This window comes from Netta rufina, assembly GCF_964035555.1.
Source record: "Netta rufina genome assembly, chromosome: 12".
Lineage (NCBI taxonomy): Eukaryota > Metazoa > Chordata > Aves > Anseriformes > Anatidae > Netta > Netta rufina.
Window position 1 is genome coordinate 7,327,569 of NC_140135.1, and position 22,727 is coordinate 7,350,295.

General features: G+C 48.5%; 2 protein-coding genes across 2 annotated transcripts; both read right to left on the reverse strand.

Annotated features, from left to right (window-relative positions):
• Nucleotides 1-189: 189 nt before the first annotated feature.
• LOC311213849 (regulator of cell cycle RGCC-like) lies at nucleotides 190-4,212 on the reverse strand. The gene is made up of 5 exons (XM_084294127.1): nucleotides 4,142-4,212; nucleotides 3,608-3,763; nucleotides 3,014-3,094; nucleotides 2,026-2,088; nucleotides 190-1,065 (listed from the first exon to the last, which is right to left on the reverse strand). The coding sequence occupies exons 2-5, from the start codon at nucleotides 3,759-3,761 to the stop codon at nucleotides 1,058-1,060; spliced, it is 306 nt and encodes a 101-aa protein (XP_084150253.1). The 5' UTR covers nucleotides 3,762-3,763; nucleotides 4,142-4,212; the 3' UTR covers nucleotides 190-1,057.
• Nucleotides 4,213-8,664: 4,452 nt separating this feature from the next.
• ARHGAP36 (Rho GTPase activating protein 36) lies at nucleotides 8,665-20,718 on the reverse strand. The gene is made up of 12 exons (XM_084294098.1): nucleotides 20,580-20,718; nucleotides 19,928-20,029; nucleotides 17,251-17,407; nucleotides 15,431-15,493; nucleotides 14,598-14,857; nucleotides 13,596-13,791; nucleotides 13,032-13,087; nucleotides 12,464-12,614; nucleotides 12,025-12,173; nucleotides 10,977-11,147; nucleotides 10,272-10,369; nucleotides 8,665-9,599 (listed from the first exon to the last, which is right to left on the reverse strand). Exons 3-12 carry the CDS (start codon nucleotides 17,363-17,365, stop codon nucleotides 9,467-9,469), a joined length of 1,392 nt encoding a protein of 463 aa, XP_084150224.1. The 5' UTR covers nucleotides 17,366-17,407; nucleotides 19,928-20,029; nucleotides 20,580-20,718; the 3' UTR covers nucleotides 8,665-9,466.
• Between the last annotated feature and the right edge of the window lie 2,009 nt (nucleotides 20,719-22,727).

A 22,727-nucleotide genomic window follows, 5' to 3' on the forward strand; every position in this document is an offset into this window, starting at 1 on the left:
TCTCCGGGCAGGGGCAGGCTGCTCAGCTCATCCTGAGCTCCTCCACAACTACTCACAGCCCACTGGCTGGCAGTACTCAAGGCTGGAGCGGTGTTTGCTCCCACCTGCAGGCAGCTCCAAAGATGAAAGGAGCCCACAGGAGCAGGCTGGACAAAAAACACAGACAATTGCCAAGATTTAAAATCCCGTTCATAAAAATACAGCAACTGTACAGTGTACAACATCATTTTTACAGTGTTTATAGCAGAAGGCAGGGCAAAGGGACCTGGGGTCCAGACAGGGGCATTATTTGCAGATACCCATGCAAAGCAAAGGGCAAGCAGTGGCTGCTGCATGGCATACCACAGCAGAAACAGGCTTCCTGAACCAGGAGAGGACACCAAGGTATCACTGAAGCACTGCAAGCTCATCTCCCCCCATGCCACCATCATCCTCTGGCTTCAGTGGCACGAATTCCCCAAACCCACTTGGTCTACAGATGCCCAGCCCTCCCTCACAGAGCAGAGTCTGGTGCCTGTGATGACATTACAGCAGAGCTGCCTGTGCCACTCCAGCCAGCAGACCACAGGAGATCTCCCAGCGGGCCAAAAGCAAGGCTGAGGAGAGAGCTGCTCTATGGCTGTGCCCACACCACCAGGGAGGAGCACCCTCAGGCTCCCACTGCCCTCCCAGCAGCCTGCCCTGCCCCAGGGCCTGAACAAGCCACGAACACAGAGCTGCCACAGGCCTGAGCCCATCAGTGCCAGGAGACTGGCACAAGCACAGCTGCCCCAGCACCCCAACCCCACAGTCCCAGAAACGCATCCCAGCTCTCCTGCTGCTGGTCCAGAAGGCAGCTGTGAAGGCAGGCTGGAGGAGGCTGGCCTGCTCAGGCAGGATCAGTCCATGCTTGTGGTTTTCCTTGCCTTTCCCTGACACGGAGTAGCACGTCCCATGGCGTAGAAGAGCTGTCATCCACTCAGGAGAGGAGCGGCGGGGCACAGAAGCAGAGGGTACATCAGGGAGGCGCTGCGTGCATCTACTCTGGATGCTCCTCCCAATGCTCCAAAGCCACATCTCACATCTCTGCAGGACGAGCAATGGGGAAAGAAGTGGTGAGACCTCAGCTGGGGAGGCTGCACAGCACACTGTACATCCCCACCACTATATCCAGCATCGCCTGCAGCAGGGTTAGAGCAGAGAGCTGCTCTCAGGGCTACCCTTGAGTAAACCTTTCCTGGTTTACTGACTCCAAGTATTACTTCTGCTGGTCCTGAGTCACACTTCCCCACCAGCCAACTCATTTTGGACACTCAGAAGGGAAGGAAAGTAACAGATACTGAGAACTGTGACCTATGTAGCCTTTCTGGGGAGGAGAGGAACAAAAATAATCACATTCTAACTCTAGCCTGCCACTCGGGAGCCCGTTTAGAGAGGAGTTGTGGACCCCATAACTCAGTTTCCCCAGCTAGAAAGCTCCTGGGGACTCACCTTACAATACTGTAGCGCTGCCTGGGTAAACCTGCCTAAGAGGACTTGCCTACTGCCAACACATCCCAAGTGGCATTTGCTAGGTGATACTTATCAAGCCCGAATCTTCACATTCCTCACTCCACATGGGATATTTCCACAGGGACATACCACTAGTACAAATACTCTTCCCCCTCCTGCTCACCCACTCTGCTGCCTGCTGCAAAGAAAAGCCTTTGAGCAGGTATGATGCAGGTAAAGAACCACAAATGTCTTGAGATCTTCCTGAAAATGCCAAGAGCCCTACATGATGTTATGCTTAGCTACTTTTCTCCAAGGCTCTTTCATCCTGCTATGCTGGATGCAGCTACCTGGGGGTATTTCCCAGAACAAGGGAACACCAGAGCACAGTCAGACCAACTACAGGAGAGAGGCACCCTGAGACAGAGGCGATAAGTCACACCCCAGATCCACACCAGTGGAAGAGCACAGCCAGCCCTGGAGAAACCACACTTGTGTGTTAGAAGCATTCCCATGTCTGTGCCAAAAGTGTGGTGACCAGGGCTGTGTACGTACCCTCTAATACTTTGTCCAGATCTGCAATGAACTCCTCCAGCTCCTGTGTGTCTCCAAGTTTAGCTAGGGAACAGAAACAGACACCATCAGTCCTTTCTTTCTTCCCCTCCTCTAGTCTAAGAGAAGATCTCTGCCCCTTGGTTTTGACTACAGTTGCTCAAGCTGTCTGCTCTTTTCACAACAGTCATGTGCAAATTTGCAGGCTGCCTGGAAGCATGTGGTCAAGGGTTTATGTAATGGCTGCATAGACAGTTGAGGGGGTGGGTGTTCCACACCCACGATATTGCCCAAAGACACCACAGAAAGGAAAACCCCAGGACTACCTCTTACCTGCAGATACAATCTTTCCACCCTCCAGCGCTATGTGCCTCCACACAAAGCCTCTCAGCCCACCAACCCAACCCTCGCTGCTCCCAGTTCCAGACTTGGGCTCTGGGGCTATGATAGCGCCAACAGGCATCATGCAGATCAGCATCCTGTACAGCAGCCAGTGGCAATTTAGGCTTGTAATCAGAGAAAACAGAAAGGCAGGGACACATCCTCCCATGCGCATGATATGAGCTAAGTCAGCATGGACTCAGCTGAGGTCAGGGAATTGGATTAGTACATCATGTGAAGAAGACAAGTTCCCTGTGTTTTTTTATCCCTGTAAGATCCTGTGCTTCCAGGTCAAAGCTTCATGCCAAGACCCTCCTAAAGAGACCCCTGGCCAGCCTAGCCTTGATGGGGAACATACCAATCCAACTTCTTATCTCTTCTGGGATCCAGCCAGGGCCTCAAGGCTCATTCCCACCTCCAGATCCTGCAGTGTACCACTGGCACACCTGCACACACACCCCTCACAGAGCAGGGTCCACTGCTGCTGAGCCAGGAAGGGGTGACCTCAGCTGCCAGACACGGGAATTTCTTCACCGTTTTAAAGGCTTTTCCCAAACGTGCCCAAGGAAACCCTGGCAGACAGCCTTTCAGACAGATCTTTTAGCCTTACCTTTAGAGGGGTAAGCGCTGGCATGTGTGTTGAGATCCTCCTCGCTGGAGTTTAGACTGCTTGCTGGGGATGTGCTGGTACCTGCAGATGCAAAGTGTCAGTCAATGTTCAAGGCCACAGGCACCTCGTGAACAAGTTGCAGGACCAGAGACGGAACAAGGACCAGAGACAGAGATGGAATAGGACCCTGGTCTACCCTGACCCTCGCCCAGCCCACCTGCTCTTCCCTGGCTACAAGGAATGCTTGTAGGTTGCCTGGGCATGGCCATGGGGATTCCTCAGGATTACTACAGTGTGCTGCTTCCTTTTGATATCCCCTGTTCTCTCACATTACTGGTGGTCCTACAGAAGCCAACCCAGCAGAAACAGAAGCAGATGTTGGCAGGCCCTGGACCAAGATCCCATGGTAATCACAGCCCTCCCAGCCTTACTCACCCAGCCCTCAGGGGATGGGTCAGATGGGCAGCCCAGAGGCTAAGCCAGCGGGGAGCTTGAGCAATTTACCATGGCAGAACCCCACAGCTCTTAAAGAAGCTCCATCCCACTGGATACCATCCTCCCACACCTCTCCTTACCCCCCAGCTCCAGACTCACTCTCCAGCTCGTCGATGCCGCTGTCGTAGACACTGTGGCCCGCTTTCCTCTTCAGCTCCTCCAGGTGCTGCTCGGACTGACGTGCGGGGCCCCTCGCAAAGTCCTCCATCGCCTCATCGAACTCCCGCAACAGGTCGCTGAAGTCGTCAGCCATCGCTGCGAGCAAGAAACCAGGCAGTGAGGCTCTGGGAACAGGCACCAGGTGAACAGCCTCCACCGAGTGCCCTCAGGAGCAGCACCGCTGAAATAGGGCACCGGCTTTTTGTTGATCCTGCCCCAGCTTCACCCCACGCCCTCGGGTGAGATGCCAGCAGGGCTGAGCGAGGCCCCTGGGCTATTCGGAGCCGCAGCCAAAGCCCGCTGGAAACCCACGAGGGACCCGCTGAGAGCCGGGACGTGCCGGGCACCACCTCGGGGCGGCTCCAGGGAGGTCTCAGCCACTGGCTCGGCGCTGGGACAAGGGACGAGGGCTCAGCACTCCCCTCCCCAGGGCTGGCTCTCTCTCCCCGGGGTGCCAGTGCCACCCTCGCTCACCTCGTCTCGGGGTGCCGGTGCCGGTGCCGGTGCTCGGGCGGGGCAGGCGCGGGGCCCGCGGCCGTTTTGTGGCGGCGGCACCGCCCCGAGGCCGCCCCCGGGGCCGCCTCCAGCCCAGCCCCGGCCGTGCCCGTCAGGTCCTCGGGCTGCCTCAGGCCCTCGGGGTGTGAGGGGCTGCTTTGCAGTACGTGTATATGTTCGTGTGCTTTAGCCCCTTGCACGTCTCTGTGCTCAGCACGGGCACAGCTGCATGACACAAATCCATAGCCTACAGCCATCTCTGCCTTTGTGTCCTCTCCTGAGGGCTGTCCTTTTCACTGCGGAGCTGCTGACCCACGAGTGAGCTCCCTAGCAGGATTTCCCCAGCTTGTCCTCCCAGCAGAGCCCCCACCACGCTCCATAGGTACAGGTTGAATTTAAACCTCGCCGGTTCCTATCCCTTGATAGCAATGCAGTTCACCAGGTCACCGTTTCTTGTTTAAGCCCTAGCTGCCTGTGCTGATCAATGAGCCCAGCTCTTCGCAGCTAAAAGAGACAGTTTTTAACCTCCAGTGGGCTGATGTCTGTAAGTTGTCATAAAGCCGGACTGCTGATGGTGCCCTTGAGTTTTGCCCTGGCCTGAAAAACTGACTTGCAACAAGGGTGAACGTCTCTTAGTCCTGTACAGAACCATCAGGTAATGCTGACACCTTTGTGGCTCCAGGTGTAAGTCTATACAGGCAAGCTCCTGTTCTTCAGTTTTACTCGTAAGTGTTCATGCTGAGAGGTCCGTGTCTGGACAACACTACAACACATTCCCACAAGCGATAGGTGCAGCAAACACCACTGTTCTGCCTAGAGCTGAATAATTTCAGCACCAATGATTGGCAAATAGAAGAGGTCCTCAACCATCAAACTGTCTGACTGCTTGACAAAGAGACAAAAACAAATACTGGAACGTCATCCAGAGAAGATTGCCTGGCATTGTGGACCGTGCTGGGAAGCCTCCTACGTTTTTGCACCTTTCCCATTAAATGTACACTGCAGAGCAGAGGAAGGCATTCACTGCCCCTTGCTGCTGGTTTGTGGATATGGATACTACTCTGTCACTGTGATTCAATTTCGACTAAAACTGTCCACCTGCCTGGGTTCCAGTAGCTATAAGAGGCAGATGGTGGCTCTAACAGATGAGGCATTACAGAGGAGTAGAGTCTAGTTTATTGTTGCAGATGGACGGTATCTTTAGTATTATTTCTTTTTATATCATTTTGGATAGCCATACCAATAAATCGATGATGTCAGCAGCATTTGTCAGTGTCTCTAATTCTTTTCAGTGCAGGGTGGTGCAGAGCATTTCAACCCAATTCACAGCAATTCACGTGCAGAAAGCAGTATGTATGCAGGTGCTGTACTGCCCTCAAGTGGAGGCTTTAGCAATATCCCGATGTTCATCCCGTACTAAGCAGTTCTGTCTTGTGACGTGGTGGAAAGTCCTTGCACAATGTTTTTTACATTTTCTGTAATAAAAAACTCCAGCTTTAAAGGGTGGATTTCCCTGAGGTGACTGCAAAAGACACCACTGTTGCAGTGTTTGGAAAAGCAAACTTGAAAAGCAATTTTCTTGCAAAGCAAAGCAAACAGCATTTCAGAGTACCTGTCACCTTCAGGTTATCATAAACTTGAACAGTAATTCAATGTTCTTTGTAGTGGCTTTTCTGAAAAGGGCTCTGCAATGCCTTGCACTTCTTCCCATGGCCCAAGGGAATCAGCACGAGAAATACAACAGTGAGTTTGTGTGTGCACATTTAAATTAAATTTGAGGGCAGCCAGCCTGTCTGCCAGGAAGCCTTTACAGGGCTGACTTAATCCTCTTCTAGGCTGTCTACTGTAAGGCACAGTGGTGACCACAAACCTTTTTGTCACCTTTAAATCCCTGTGTGGCTTCCAAGGGGACTATGCAGGTAGGTAGCTTGACACTACAGTCTAGCGTAGACCTGTTGGTCAAACCATCTGCAATCTGCACATCTCTCCTTCCTCACCCTTGGTGTGGCTCTGCAGATAGTGTTTCCCAAAAGTGCATGGGATGTTTTGGTGTTTTGCTTGCATCTTCAAGAGAAAATGGTAGAGTGCATGTTATCCACTATAATTGCTCAGTGCTTGGTTCTTAGAGAGAGGCATATGGAAAGCTCAGTGAAATTAAAGCTCAGAGGACTTGAAGTAGGGAAGCCAATGGTGCTGATAGCATTAATCTATGCCACAACCATTCTCTGAGTGACGTGCTAAAGTAAAATGTTCGATCCGGTTTTGTTTTTCTTTTCTTGATACTGAAAAAATTTGATCAAAAACATGATGGAAATAGATGTCTGAATTTCTCACCCTTGACTTCAGTGTTAGATCAGGTGCCCCTGGCGTTAGTGACAAGTAAAAACCCTACCTAGAAAGCAGTGTGATCATGTTGTGCTCAGGTCATGACAGAACATAAAGCATGTTGCTGTTTTGTACTGTGCTTGAGATCCTAATTTCAGTTGTGATGGTTCTGGCTTCCTCCTTTGCAAGCACACAAACAGCTGTAGCTGCTGAAATGTTTAGGCAACAAAGTTCTTGCAATGTTCCCACAATGAAAAAAGATGAGGGATGTGGAAGGTTTGTGCCATCTCTGTCCATTTTCTATGCCTCAGTCTTGCCAGCACCACATACAGGCAGTGGACTCGTTGCCTCCAGCACTGCTAGCAGTGGTGCCATTCTGCTTGTCTGTGTCCCTCCCCTTTGTGCATTATGAGTTTCCAGACCAGCATCACCACTACTGCTACTGCACACTTGTAGCTTTCCTTCACCTCTTCCATAACCTTCTCCATTAGAATATGCTACATACTACTCAGTCCCCAAGGAATCCCATACATGACACTTTTAGGAAGGTCCTTCCCAGAATATCTCACCAACCTGCTGCACTTACCAAGACTAATCCATCCATTCCCCATACATCCAGAACTCAGACACTTCATATTCCCACATGACGACAAAAAAAAAAAAAAAAGCTGATTTGCAGTCCAAGTTTCAGCTTGGCATAATGATTTGAATGTTTTTATCCAATTAAAGCTATAGAGATCATCTGCTGTCTCTTGGATTCAAAATTATTGGTGAATATTTGTAATGACTCCTCCCAATATGAGGATTTTTCCCCTTCTTAATGCTCCCTTTCAGAAGGGACAAAGAAAAGGTGTCCTAGTGCTGTATATTCCCCCTTCCCCGATCTGCCAAGAGCAACAGTTACTAGAACACCTTGTCCTTGGCAGTCCTTTAAACCACAGGGGAACAGCGAGACCAATGCTGGCAGTTGACCGAGGAACAGAGAATCTCACTGACATGCCAGAGTCTTTTAGGAAGAAACTTGGAAGGTCCCCTGGAGGGTCTGCTCTTGCAGCAGGTATAATCCTGCAGACTGTCTGCACAGAGCAGCTGCTGCCTCCTTGGACACAGTCTTGGTCACGCAGCTGATGCCTGAGTGTGCTTAGTGGCCCCAGAAGCATTCAGCAGACTCATGGTGTCCTGGGTTTATCTGTTTTCTGCAGATTCAACAGCACTGCTAATCTCTGAAGTTTATCAGTTTTGTGGAGGCTTTCACCAGCTATCTCTCAGCACACTCTTCTCTTTCCAGCTTGCCGTTCTCCAGGTACTCTGTCTCCACCCATACTGACTGTACCCATGTGCAGGGAAGGGGCCTTTTCAAAACAAGAGTTCAACCCTGAGCAGTGCAACCGAGGCTACAGGGTAATATCTCCCTGACTGATGGCAAAGAAGGCTCACGCATTTTTTAACAAGCCTCTTGATGCTACAAAGTGTGGCCAAAGCCATAACCCCTCAATGGCAAGTGTAGGGCACATGAGCTGAGCTGTGGGCTCCCTGCTCACAAGAAGGGCAAGGCATCAGCATTTGGACCCTGTGTGTCACCCTTTCCCGGGCTTGTCACCCCCACAATTGTTCCCGTGTAGAAAAGCATCGGCAGTGCAACCATTTTTTGGATGTGACCACATCCCAGATGATGATCAGGCTTTTTTCCCAGCTGTCCAAATGGAGCAGGACTCCTGGAATCCCACTCAGAAGGCCACAGAGCCTCACCCAAACCCTGAACTAACACCAGCTAGAGCAAAGCACAAACCCCCACAGCTCCCAGTGCCCATCACTGCTGGGAGGACTCACACCTCCAACACACCATGGCATTGCCCTGAGGGTGCCTCTGTCCAAACAGAACAGCAGTATAACTTAACCGTGGCAGTAAATTTGTCCCTAGTCTGAGAGGCTGGGCGATAGCAGAAGACCTTCCCTGGCTCCCAAAGTCAGCTGAACACAAAACTTTATAGATACAGAACAAACCAAACCAGACATTTCTCAGACAAAGATCATGAAAATGAAAAAAATCCACCAGGATCTCTACAATCCATTACACAGTCTTCTTCCTCAATATTAACTCAAGGAAAAAGCAGCTAATAATCTTCAGAGTATATTGTTCCCTCTTACTTAGTACATTAGCTATATACTTTGTGGTCAATAAGTGTTTTATGCCTATAAAATGAGCAGTTGGAAACCTGAATTCAAAAAAGGGAGGGAGGGAGGCAGTGACAGGATAACACATGGCAAATGGGATATCAAAACACAAATTGCATGAAGTTAAACTGCATTTTTCTATCCTTACTGCCCTGCTGGCAATCCCCATCCACTTGTGTCTCAGGCCGTGTTGGCCCGGTCTGCACAGCACCCATCCCAGCAGGTGACTGGAGGTCCCATCTGCTGAGTATGGCACGGAGCTGTTAGAGACCTCTGCCAGCTGCTCCTCAGCCTGCTCCAGTTTGCTGTCCCAGTGCTTTGGTGGTTATTCAGAGGGGGAGAGGCTGTCTTCCCCAGGCAGTCACACTACCAGCCAGTGTGTTGGTAACCCTGAGCTGCGAGTCGTGCACAGCTCTGGGGACAAACTCCTGTGAAGCAGCAGACCACAGAGGCAGTGCTGTGCTGAAGGCACTGCTTCAGATGTACAAGGAGGCTACAGGACATGCCATTTGCTCTTCGGCTTGCTCACAAGGCACAAGCACGCAGGTTTCTTTGCTGCCATCTAGCAATAAACCCACATCAGGAAACCCTTCCTGCTGGCAACAAGCAAACCTCTCCTGCTGCAGGTCTGCCTACACCAGAACATTTTGGCATGCCTACTGTTAGCAGAGATGCTCCCACAAATATTTATACACCCTTCATCTCTCCACTCCTCCAAAGTGGGATAGAGAACTTATTTTTGTGGTAGAAATGTTGCACGGTTTTGTCCATGGAAGGCAGTGCAGAGGGCCTGGCCCAGGCTTGCTAGATGTCAACATCCAGGTTTAGGAATGAGATATTGCTGTAAAATTCTGATGAGACAGAGTTGCTTTCCAGGGTCTGACCAGACAGTGGGGTTGGAGCATGCTCCTCTGTCAAATCCTCACTTTCTGTGCTCCTAAGAAAGGAAGGAAAAAAAAAAAAAATAGGATTTTCAAAGTGCTTCTATTCCAAACTCCCCTTCCACAGGACTGCCAGTGACCCCAAGTCTCTATGGGACTATCCTATCCTGCAGCCAAGAAATAGATTTACAGACATAGCTGGCAGACACACACAGATACATGCACGTGCCTATTCACACAGATGAAAGAGAGGCAAAAAAGGATGAACAGAAATGCAGACAACACCAAGAGTGAAGAAAATTTGCAGGAGGCCAGTGATGGAGCTGAAAATGGAGCAGTCATCATTCTGTGATCCTAAGAGCCTAGAGGAGTGGAAGGGACTGGGAGCGCAGCAGGACAAGAGCTGTGTAGATACACACACAGCAAAGTGTGCAGTGGAGGAATTCTGAGAGAATGTGACACAGACGAGGGAGAAAAAAAGAATAGGGAGGGCCAAGAGACAGAGAAAAGCCATGATGTTTCAGCTGGTAGAAGGCATTAACACAGAAAATGAAGGATTTTGGATGGGCAGCTTATGACCAAAAGGGATGGAAGGAACAGGAAAGATGGGTAGCGAGGGGAGTGCCCAAAAGGTCAGCAGGACTCGTGTTTGACTTGCCAGCAGTGCATCGAGTGTTACTATACAGTGCAGTGAGGTGCCCCCCAGCTGTACCTCGAGCATGACTTACAGCACAGTATTGAATTTCCTGCGCAAGAGGTAGTCAATGACATCAGGGTCTGTCTGAAACAGTCTTCTTAAGATGTCATGCTGCATTTCTGGAGAGACCTGGGAGAGATACACAAACACAGCTGCTCATGGCACCTCCTCCTCTCTGAAGGCAAAAAAAGCAGACAGCCAGGGCCCTGTGCTGCAGAGCCAAAAGGACGCTGGGCCAGTACTTGCTCACAGACCTGTAGAAGTAAGACCTAAGTGGAATTTCACAGAGAGGGAGATGTGATGAATGGTTGGAGGTTAGTCACAGAAGATTAGGCCATAAATAGGCAACCAAAGAGAGCCTGACTCAAGGAAAGGGAGGATTAGAATCATAGAATCATTAAGGCTGGAAAAGGTCTCCAAGATCACCTGGTCCAACCATCCCCCTACCACTAATGTCACCCACTAATCTAGCAGGAGGGTGGAGAGAGGATGGAGCCCGGGCACAGGTCGAGGTACAGCATGGCCAATTCTGATAAAGAGATAATTCTTCCCCTGGTGGGGGATCCATCCCAAATTAATACTCACATGTGTCATGGACAATGAATCACATTTACACAAGCTGACTCAAGTTACCTGCTGTTAAATGGGGCTGTGAATACGTCCTTGCTACTATTAAGAAACTGTTCAGATAGGAAGAAAAGGTCTAGAAAAGCTGTCCTGGGAAAGCCTCACCTACCATGAACAGGGTCTGGTAATGTTCAATCAACCTCTGAACCACCAGTATGATGGCAGTGCTGTCTTCAAAGTCCTTGGCACCAGAATCTTTTTCTCCAGGCTTCTCTTTCTGCAGTATGTTGGGACCAAAGACTGTGGCCAAGTTTGAAACTGTCATTTTATTCCCAGGAATCTAGCAAGCAAGCACAAAGAGAAATTACAGATTATGTATGCACCGGCACAAGATGTCCCAGGATAGCCTCACCCACCCTAGGACAGGAACACGAGCTATTGAGTGAGGACAGAGTGCTGATCTGGGTCCAGTTTGGTCCTCTCTGAATGCAGGGCTAGCTTGAAGGGTGTGTGGTGCTGGAGTACGTGTTCACCCCTTCTTTGCATCAGAGCCTTCATCTCCCTCTAATTCACTTTCACAACCCGTGCTAGAAGTTGACAGCTGATATTTCTATATTGTCTTACAATACGGGGGGGAAGGCGGGGGGGGAAAAACAGTCTTTTTCCATCATGAAGAGACTTAGAGCTCAAGTTGTCCAGAGAAACCAAAATCAACCTCAATGCATGATGGTGAGTTCTTCATGAAAGTTGGAAGTAGAATACTAAAGAGGTCCCTTGTGCTGCCTACAGGTGTGCAGCCAAGTCTCTCTGGGGTTAATGAAATCCTGAAAATCACTTAACTGAACTGAGAGCAACCCAGACTCACCATAGAAAAGGAAATTTATTGACGATTTGTTTTATAAGCCTTCTTTTTCCTCCTCCTCTTCTTTAAATGTCGCCTGCCCCAGTTTATTTAAGAGCAAAACCTGGTCCCTAGCTAGCTGTACAACAGAGGGCAGCCTGAACTGTCACCTTTAATAGATCTAATTAAAACATTGGCTAAAAACTGAAAAAAATCCTCAGCATTTGGCTGGCTCAACAGCAGCCAGAGGAGAGAGCCATCGTGAACCCAAGGTGTCAAAGGAATAACCGAGGCTTGCAAGAAACTCTGCTGGGTTTTAAGCAACAATGTTTGAACAATCTTCTTCATACAGTTGATCTTTGTGGGCCAGCCTTACCTCCTGGCCATCGGGGCCCCAGGAGCTCTTGGCATGCTGGGCCACCTTGCTGAGGAACCGCAGAAGGCGGTGCAGCGTGTCGCTGTGGCAGGGGGGCAGCACGAAGAGCAGCAGCTGGAGCACAGCCAGCTGTGCTGGGACTTCCATGGCTAGGAAGAGAGAAACCCATCGTTAGTGCAGTTTCCAGCCTGCTGTACACATATTTCTATCTGGACAGCCCTAGTTTAAATCCTTAGTAACAAGCCCTGGAGGGAGCCAGACTGGTGTCCATTGCAGCACTCCAGTCGTGGGAATGGTCCTACCACATTTCAGTGATGGCAACTAAGGTATGGTTTGCCTGCTGCACAGTAGCTTCCAGCTCCTCCTATACGTTGCTCATGCTGCATATATTACTGAAGATGCACTTCAGTTGAGTCACCGTCCTGATGTGGGTACTTACAGGCTGTGCTGAGGAAGGCTGCATAGAGCTCTCTGGGAATCAATGAATCTGACATGTCCCGAAGAAACTCTTTGAGCAGAGCAGCCACATCATGAACACTTTGATGTTCATCCAAGAAAACATCCAGCCCGTGGTCAAACTCTTCCCTCAGCTTAAAGATAGAAATGAGAAGAATAAAAGCAACAGTCAGTTCTTCCTTTTTATATGAGTAATGCTGTCAAGAACTTCTCCCTCTGCAGAGCTACTGCAAGAAAGCATGCCAGAGCCCAAAAGCTTGCTACTGACCAGAGGGAGCGCCTTGGCTGGTGAAGAGAACCCAGAGGGAGCTCTGAAGTGCCACCAGGGGAAGGAGGCTCCTATGCTAAAGGCAGCTTGGAGAGATGAAGCCTGCTTTCCATGGCTGCAAAAAAGGACCCAGCAGTTTACAGATATTCTGCTCCAGCATGGCCTGTGATATTTTAGAACTCTGCATGCCAATGCCTGCTTTATTCATTCACCTCCCATATGGGTATTTGTCCCTTGGATATGATATTAACAATATGAGGATGCAGTAAGTGTCTCACTTTACCTGCTGAACTCTTTTCTTGGAGCTCCCAACTCGGAAGATGCCCACTGTCTGGAGACCTGTGGGACAGGTGGGTTAGTGCTCTGCATTCTCACAGCTCCCTGCTGCCCCATCCCATCCTTACAGCACCTCAACATGTAAATATCACGGACACAGCTCTCTTCACCTGCACATGAGGCAGTGTGTCCTTCCCCATTTCTGGCAGAGGGGATAAGAAGAAAGGTTTTGAAGCCATAAGATTTGATTGTCTGTGGATCAGGGAGGAAAAACCACTTTTACGGTCACTCTGAGATTTGAAATGGATTTGCAGGGGAAGTTAAGGCCAGCACACCAGGAAAGGGTCACCAATACACATAGGTGACATTCACCTCTCAATCCAATGGCTGCCTTCAGCCTGGAGGACTCTACCTGGGTGACTGTTCAGCAGCGTACCCTGCCCCAGAAATCAGCCGTCTCCTCCTGTAGCTGGGAACTTCCAGGCCAAACTGCCCTGACCCAGCACTTGCAATGGGTTTTACCAACCTGCTCTGGGACAGCCCACCCAAATGGAGAGAAATCTGTATTTACCGTATGTTTCAATATGTTTGCAACATCTGTCCACAATCCGCGGGACCTGCCAGGTGATGGGGTTGAGGCTTAACATCTTTTTCTTGCCCAGGCTTCTCCGTGGATCCAGCTCGTGGGGGTGTGACAACTGCAGTGCCTCCAGCAGCTTGGAACTGTTGTCACTCAGGTCAGCGATGGAGTCCACGGACATTGCCCCCTGAGATGGAGGAGAGGTCATTCACGGGGTGGCAGGAACTGCCCCACAAGATCCCACTGCACCATCATTGCTGTGACCTCAGAAGTTTGTGGGAAAGGTAAATGTCACCTCCAAATGAATGCAGATGTCTACAGAGAGCCTATCCTGGGTTGCAACAGAATCACAGAAGCAATTTCCATCTCTCACGCATCTGTTTATGCACACTGCTCCTAGCGGGAGGTGTTTCTAAACACAGCCTTCCTTCTGGGACAGAGCCCATATTGCATGCAGACATGGGCAAAGAGGAAACATCCCCAAATCTTTCATCTTTGATTGAGCAATATACTGGATTTAGTTACCTACATTGCAGCTACTCTACACCAGGATTTACAGGGACACAGCAGGAGGTGGGATGGGTCTCTATTCCAAAGAGATGAAGCAAACCAAATTCAAGTTAATACCCACCTCTCCACACAGGAAACAGAACTAAAGCCAAGAAGCCTGTTTCTTATCTGTCATGACAGGAATTTGGCCATGTCCTTCTGGTAACTTTGGTTTTCCTCAGCTTTCTGTTTCCATGCAAGATGGGCCAGTAGAGACTGGCCCACCCCTCACAGTCCATCTCTTGGGTGGAAGTGGCCCCGAGTGTGTGAACTGTGCCCACCTCATTACTCTGAGGGCAGACAGGGACACAGCATGAATAACACACATTCATTAAGAACAGACCCTGGAAAACCAGATTTGTTGCTGAAGCAAGGGCTTCCCCCAGCCTATAATACTATCATGACATGTCTGCCAGAGAACTTAGTCCATTTTTGCAATCGTACCCTTCTCTGACTCCAGGAAGAGCTATGGTCAGGAAAAGCTGGGGAAAGAGGCTCTTCAGGGAACATCTCACAAGGTACCATCCAGCAGCTCCTGCCCAGCTGGGACCTCTTCTGCATCTGTGCCCGAAAGTTTGTCACTGTTGCTTCCACCTCCAAACACAGCCGGCGGCTACTCTTCACGGTTTCTTGCAGTTGCTTGTATGCACGATCATTGGCAATGACTTGGAAAAGTGGGATCCCAAAGGTCTGAGGAGAATAGTCTAGGAAAAAAACATGGAAGGAATTGGAAAGTATTGCTATCAGTGAAAAAACAAGACAGAGCAAGTGCAGCACAGGTCAGCTGCCAAGGATCTATGTGAATATCTGGAAAAAATAATTAGCCTTCAGAAGAGAATAACAGATATAAGATACCAGACTTAAAAATCACCTTGAGTAGACTTCATACTTGTGTGGAAAAAAAAAAAATAATTGGTAAGTGCTTGTTCCCAGCTGACTATACTCTACATTTCTGTTTTCCCCACTTTCCAGCTGATACTCTTCAAGAGACCAGAAAAGAAACCAGAACTCAAACCAGCAAGACTAGGGGTAAAATGTGCAGGTAGGCAAGTGAACATCTTTACATATGCATGTTCATGCACACACTCATATGCACTCTTCGACATGCTCTCATGTTTGTGTAATTCTGATTACACACCACACTGAAATAACAAAATGTTTGTTTGGGACAAAACGTTTTGCTGACTTTGAACACTTCCCATCTCAGCCCCATCAAAAAAATCACAAGTTCTGTTTGAGTTGATGACCAAAACCTGGGTAAAAGGAAGGCTGCTCACCTTTCTTCTCCTTTGAAAAGCTCTCCAGTTTCTGGCGGATAGATTTACTGCCTTTAGGTCCAACTATGGGGGCAAGAGAAAGCAAAAGCTATGCTTCATTAGGCTGCTTTAGATCAGTCCCACCTTAAAGCCATTTTCCTTTCTGCACCCTCATCAGTTGAGCGTGGCCACAGGCACCTCCCTTGTGTGAGTGAATGCTGAGAAGCTGACAAAGCAGTGCCACACTTATTAGATGAAACACATGCCACCCAGAAGTCCCATCCTGATCCTAGACAGTCAAGTTCCATATTTAAATATGCTCCAATTTATACATTCAGGAGCATCAGTCATCATTTTTTATTGTAACTATGAACTGAAAATTCATCCAATAACTATACTAAATCAAGCCAGAACACATCATCCTACCTTGGCTCGTGCTCTGTACTCCTTAAGAATTCTCTTCCTAGACACAGCTTATATAAATGTTTGGGTTATTTTGTAAGATTCTGAAGAGAGACACATTGGTATGAACAGTATTTGTATAAAGAATAGCCTACATTAACCATTGTACTGCACCACATGTGTTGTTTCATTCAAATGACTAGATAGCAAGAAGATGAAGAACAATCCAGAGCCAAAAACAGTACCAAGATAAGGAAGAAAAATGTCAGCAAAACTCCACTGCTTAAACACCATCACAGTAACTCCACTCCTAAAGCTTTCCAGATGTTCCCAATGGAAACAAACCACAAGGCAGCAGGTAGTAAAGAAACCACCAAGCTCCCCCTGTCCAGAAGGCATGAGCTGGTGTCTCTGTGAGAGAGTAACACAAAGCCCACTTCAAACCTGGAAGACAAGGATGACCTTTTTTCACTGAGAGATGTACCTCCTGCAGAGATTTCATCTTTCTTGTTCACCTCTAGCTTGAACCACATACTTATTCTTGCAGAATTGGCCAAAAAGAGATTGTAGTGCCCATCACGTTTCCTTTGCAGTTCAAAAGGGTAATCCTGAAAGCGGCTGTTTGCTCTAATGTCTAAGAGCACCTGGCTGGTGCTGGTGCTCTAGTGGGGCTGGAGAACCCCCAGGCTCCTCCTGCAACCGCTCTGCTGGTAGCAGGTGACCGTATAGCTGGTAAACTACACGAGTTGTATTTTCTGCCCTACTGGGGTGCCAAAATACAGTGTAGTGCATTGGAGCTGGTCTGGCCACTGTTAAGTAATGAGTACAGTTTGGGAAGGCGTCTACCGATCCCCATCTCATTGCTTGGTCTACTGATCCCCATCTCATTGCACTTGTTTGGTTAGATGTGAAGACATCAGGACAGTTGGGAACGCAGATAGTGCCTGTATTTCTTCATAGGCTAGGGTAGAGGAGCACAGTCCCTGGGGAACCTCTATATTTATCTCAGCATTAATTTCGGTAGCATGTCCTCTAGCCTTGCATAAGCCCCATCCCAGCGTCAGAACTTTGTGCTGAACATTGATGCACAAAGCAAAGCTTGTCCCATCCCAACGGAATTAAGACGGCCCTGCTGGAAGACCTTGTTGAATCATGTTGCATCTGTTTTGGATTAGGAGAACCAGAGGCAAACAACAGACAAGGTCATATTCTCACACTCCTATAGCCACACAAACCTTCCTTAGAAGGCTCGTTAGGCCTTCAAGGCTCATACCAAAACAGGAAACAAAAAAATTAAATGGAACAAAACCCTTAAGTGTCACAAATGTCATTCCATAAACATGATCCCACATTATGAAGTGCAGGAGTGAGGATGAATAACAATAATGGCTCAGCTATTGTTCCTTCCCTGGCAAAAGCCATCCTCTCCCATCCCCTACCTTTAGCCAAGCTGAGATCTCCAACGAGCAGCTTCTCCTGCAGCTGGTAGAGGGCTAGCTCCTGCAGACTGACTCTTTCCAACTCTGAAAGGCTATGTAGGGACACAGGCTGCATTTCAGTGCTTTATCTTGGCAGAAGAGCTGAGATAAAGGTCCTCTGAAAAACATACATGTAAAAGTAAAAGACTCAGGAGCACATTGCAGACACACCTGCTGAAAACGTCCCACGGTGTCTTTCCAAGCACAAAGGACACTTGCCCCTCTTTCACCTCTCCAAAGAGTCTTCTGATCTCTAGTTGCCCTGGACACACTGGCTCATTGCCCTTCCAAGCAAAGGCCTTTGGAGGCATCATTGATGTCAGTCCTGGCTCTTGAGACCCAACAGGCTCCCTGAGGCATCTCACTGCTTAGCAGAGAGTTTCCTGGCTAGTTCTGGCTGCCTCTGTTTTCATATGAAGCCCAACACTATCAGGCCCACGTACACAAGGCAGGGCACATCCTAGCGAGCCAGAGTAGGAGCCACAGTCCTGATGCTGGCAATTGGCAGCTCTTCACCAGGGGAAAGTTTCCTGGCTGGTGTCAGCACCTGGACCATGCTCCATGTGAGCAAAGTCAGGATAGACATGTCTGGCCATCTCCTTACCAAAACCAGAACAAATAACAATTCCAAAGCTTGACAAAACCTCACGAGAGGAGAACAAAAGCACCACTTATCCCTGCTTGGTCTAACACCTTATCTCACATGCTGCTCTTCCCCTTTCTCCACCCGAGATTTGCTCAGTAAACAACAAACTCCTGAAGCCAGGGGGCTCTCCTTCCATCTCATCACATCCTCACACACCCAACCCTCAGCTGCATTTGTTTACAGCTACATTGGGATCAGCTCTGGATTTGTTCAGACTCAGACTTTCCTTGCCTTCCACCCCTCCTTTTCTCCCTCCAAGAACTAACACCTGATAAAAACCTCCTGGTGTCCTGAGCATGTCCCAGCTCCCCAGGCACCTCCCCTTGCTTTGTCCCAACCCTCCAACAGACCCTGCCGATTGCTCCATCGATAACCTTTATCTTGTTTTGTCTTCTTAAACTTTACCTTGTTATCTTGTCTTGTTAAACAGCTGTTGATTACCCAGACCTTTAATTTGTCAAGATCTCTCTGCAAGGCCTCTCTACCCTTGAGGGAGTCAAGAGCACCTCCCGTTTTAGTATCGTTTACAAACCCCTAAAATCTGAAAATTAGCACACATCCCACTAAGTAAGACTTGTGGCCCCATTTTATTCATGAACTGTTCTTCTCTGCCTTCTTTCCCCATTATAAATAGTTTAATTTCTGAATTTAATAATTAACACTGAGCTCTGTTTCTTCCGAATCATAAACTCATGGGGTCAAATCCTCAATGTCTTTACTCTCAGCAGTGGATAGGCTACAGCTGACAGCTCACAGCCCCACGCAGGGCACAGGTGACTGCTGAATGCCCCATCCCCAGCCAGGCAGCGTGTCATCAGCCTCCAGGCAGTGGGTGCTGATCGCTTTCCCTGCAACTTCACCTCTCCCTGTTATCTGCAGAGAGGCTGTGGTGGGGCTTGCCCTTGCTCCCTGATCCTTCAGCACTCCATGCAACACCTCTGCTGGCAGCCATCAAACACAAGCCACAGTCCAAAGAGCAAAAAGCAGCAGTAAAAAGAAGAAATGACCTGGGTTAGTAGCATGTACATAGAAAAGATGTAGTCAAAGTACAGGCTACAAAGGACCTTTCCCAAGGAGGGTTTTAAAGAAATATTAAAAAAAAAAAAAAAAGTTTCTGGAAATCTAGAGCGAGTGATGAGGGTGAAAATGCTCAGAAGCGCTGGCCCAAGTAGCTGGCCCAGGCAGCCTGCACAGGCTCTTGTATTAGCCCCAGCACACCTCCATCCTCTGTGCCTGGGGAGGAATGTTGTCAGCCATAGTGTTTGTTTTGGCCAGGTTTCCAGTTCTTAAAACAGATTTAGAAAGTTATATAAATTTAAAAAATAAATAAATAAATAAATAAATAAATAAATTGCTATAAACTCCCCAGAAGGAGAAACCAAAAAGGGAATTCAGCTAAAGGCAAAGATCACAGAATCACAGAACTGTAGGGGTTGAATATTCTTAAAAATGTTAAAGTTTATTACAGAAACTATATGTCTCTGTTAGGATTTGGTGACAAAAACGAGATGTAATACAGCCAAGTTTCCTGGTACTGCTCAACACTGCTGTATGTTAAAAACCTTCCAAACCTGAGCACCGATCCAGGTGCTCACAGCTGTTTAATACACTGGATCAGGATAAATCTCCCCAAAAGAGCTGTGCAATGCTACATGCATTGCAGCTAACCCTGCATACAGCCAGATTTAGCAGCGACCACTCTACAGCTTTTGGAGCTTGGGGGATGCGTTAGCAAAGAGCCCAGAGAGTCACTACACCTACTGGAATCTGAAGTCAAGCACAGCCCCTAAAGGCATTTATGTCTTGCCTGAAAAGGGATTTTTTCATTATTACATTGTTAAACAACATCAGGATCTGCAGCTCCTGCAGAAGTCAGGGATGGGCAGAAGCGGTGCCTGACCAGGAGGCTCCTGGCAGTACGCAAGCTCTGCTACCAGCAAATGCTGCAGATGGAGAGACAGCCCCTGAGACAGTGAAACCAAAGGGAATTACCTTTCTGTAGGTGAAGCTCACAGATCCAGACAGAGCCCACATTCACAGCCCCTGCATGAGCTGAGAGAATGGTCTGAGCAGAGTCTCTGAGGATGCAGCTGCCTTGAGGAAAGGAGGAGAAAACCAGATTAGAATAGAGAGCAGAAGAGAGAGAAAGCAGGAAGTCATAGAAACCCTCTGCTTATCTGGCACTAGTCTACACCCTCCAAGAATAGCCATAGAGAATGTCACCATCACCAGCTTTAAGATAAACTTGTTGTTAATGGTTAATGCCAAAACACCTGGCATTACTTCTTTCAATTACTTCATGTTTGTGCTCACAGGAGCAAGCTAGATTGGGAACACCAATGCTCATACACAGCTGGGGAAAAGCCAGAGTACTACAAATCCTCTTTCAGAGGTGGATGCCATAAAAGGAATTGGATTAATCCTAAAACAGAAATAAAAAGTTTTTCATTGGGAATGCTAACATTGCACTTCCTCTCTGCAATGACTTTCCATGCTTATTTTTAGGAGTAGGTCTTATTTAAACAATTTCATGGGAAAAGCTAAGCTTAGCTGCACCTTCTAGTCCCGGAGAGCTGCATTTTCTCCCCCATATTCAGAAGTAAAGTTGCCCTCTTTCCAGCTGGAAGGAAGGACTTGCATTTACCTTTCTCGTTTTCTTCTCACAGCATGATCAGTGACAGCCCAGGCTCGCTTTCTTTTCCTTCAAGATGATGAATTTTAAAGCAATGTCTTCACCGTGTCCTGCACAGCCCCTTCCAAAGGGTGAGGGAACCTTCCCTGCGTGCAGTGAGGATGAGAAGTGATGGGGAAGAAAATCTAAATGCAGCCAAGGGGAGGAGAAGGGTGGTGAGAAAATGAATTTTCTGCCAAGAGAAATGAGAGCCAGAAACATTGTGTTGAGATAGAGGGCAGGGTTAGATGGGAAGGAACAGCACTTCCCACGCCTGACAGTGTTTATTCCTTGGCAGAGAGGATCGTTGCTCAATCCCCTGTCCCCATGCTTTCCCTACCCTTATCTGTCAATAACTAGGACAGCCACAAAAGCAGTAGCTGTTCTGGCAGATTAAACCTGAAAGGGAAATTTGCTGCTCAGGTGCTGGTCTGTGGTTTCATCTTGGCTCTCCACGCTCTGACCTGGTCCATCACCTTCTCTTAGAAATGACCGCGTCTCTCAGTGCCGCTTGGCACGGGCAGGCTGGGCCAGGCACGTGGCTGCCCTCCGTACCCATGAAGGACCTGAGGGGCCACCAACATCCTGTGCAAGGCTTTGGCATTACAGAGCTCAGGGGCCTGACAGCACAGGTGCACAGCTGGCGTTTTGTACGACATGTTGTATGTGGTGCTTACAGGTCCCAGAGAACCTTACCTACCTACAACAAGCCACAAAGCGTGCACGGCGAGACCTGAAATTGAAACTTCACAAGTCAACGCATGATCACACACCCAATCCTAGACCAGCTCTTGTATCTCCAGAGCATCTTTATCCAGGAATGCCTAGGTTATCCTCAGGCTCCTTTTTAAACTGGATGCCTCCTGTTTATCTGGGACCTGGCTCTGCCATTTCCAGCTGCCCAGGGGGGCTCGGCGTCTTGTGATACAGCAGGCAGGGCACCAGCTGCCAGCAGCTGAACTGCTTTGCTCCTAGCAGCAGTTACTCTTTAAGGAGTCACAGCCAAGCTTGCAGCTACCTCCAAAACGAGCATCCATTGCACAGGAATGCTGTTTGCCCCTTTGTGGAGTCTCGTCTTTACGAGCACTGGTGCTCTGCTGCACCAAACCTGGCTGCACAAACACTGCGCTGCTGGAAAACACAGAGCCCCATCAGCACCACAGGCTTTTGGTGTAGATATGGTAACAGGAAAAAGAATCCCACAGAATATAAATGTCCTTAAGTGCAGGACGTCAGCTGATACAGTGCAATGCAATGCACTACTTTTGTGCCAGTCCCAGGGGGTGCATCTTCTTTTTTTTTTTTTTCCAAAGGCTCCTGCCGATGGAGGTATGATGTACTGCTCAGATCTCAGCCTGTGGTTGGAGCTGTGATGCTTTGTACCATCATATGATGCTTTGTAGCATCATAGCTACAACCCTGCCAAAAGCGTTCACCAGAAATAACCTAATCCAGCTCTAATCACAACCCCAAATTAAAAGTAACAGAAAGTAACTCCCAGAAAGAATTAAGGGATTAAAAGGCAGAACTGCAGAAAGCAGCAGGAGCTGCCTAAATGGAACCCATAGGAAAACCACATTTGCAGTTGCTGAGGACTGAGGTCTCAAGTGCTGACGTAGAAGCAGGAGTCTACACAGCCATGAACTCTTCTTCACAGATTACACAAACCCTAAAAGTCCTTTTCTGCAAATCGTCCAGGAAAGATCTGCATACCTTCCTGCTGGCTCAAATCCTCTTTACTAGTCACTGGTAACTGAGAAGCACAGACAGTTAAAATTAATATTTACGCCATTGCTGCACCAGCAAGGGTTATTTCGGGACTCCTAGTATTAGTGGCAGGAGATGCTGTAAAAGTACTCATAATTTGGGTTGATTTACCTTCTTGCTCCAGTGGAATCTAGCTGCCCAGACAGTTCCTAAACCTGCCTTCTGCCACCCTTTTCTGGACCGCAGTTTTCACTTGCCCCCCAATATAAGCATTAAGTGCTGACCTTTGTCACATTTGTTACTCTTCATTTTAAAATCCTGTAACCAGCTTGAATTTTGCTGTAGGTGAAACCAAGTCCTGCATGCAGATTCGAGTTCTCTAACAAGTTCTGTGTCAGCCCAGATTTGACCCCA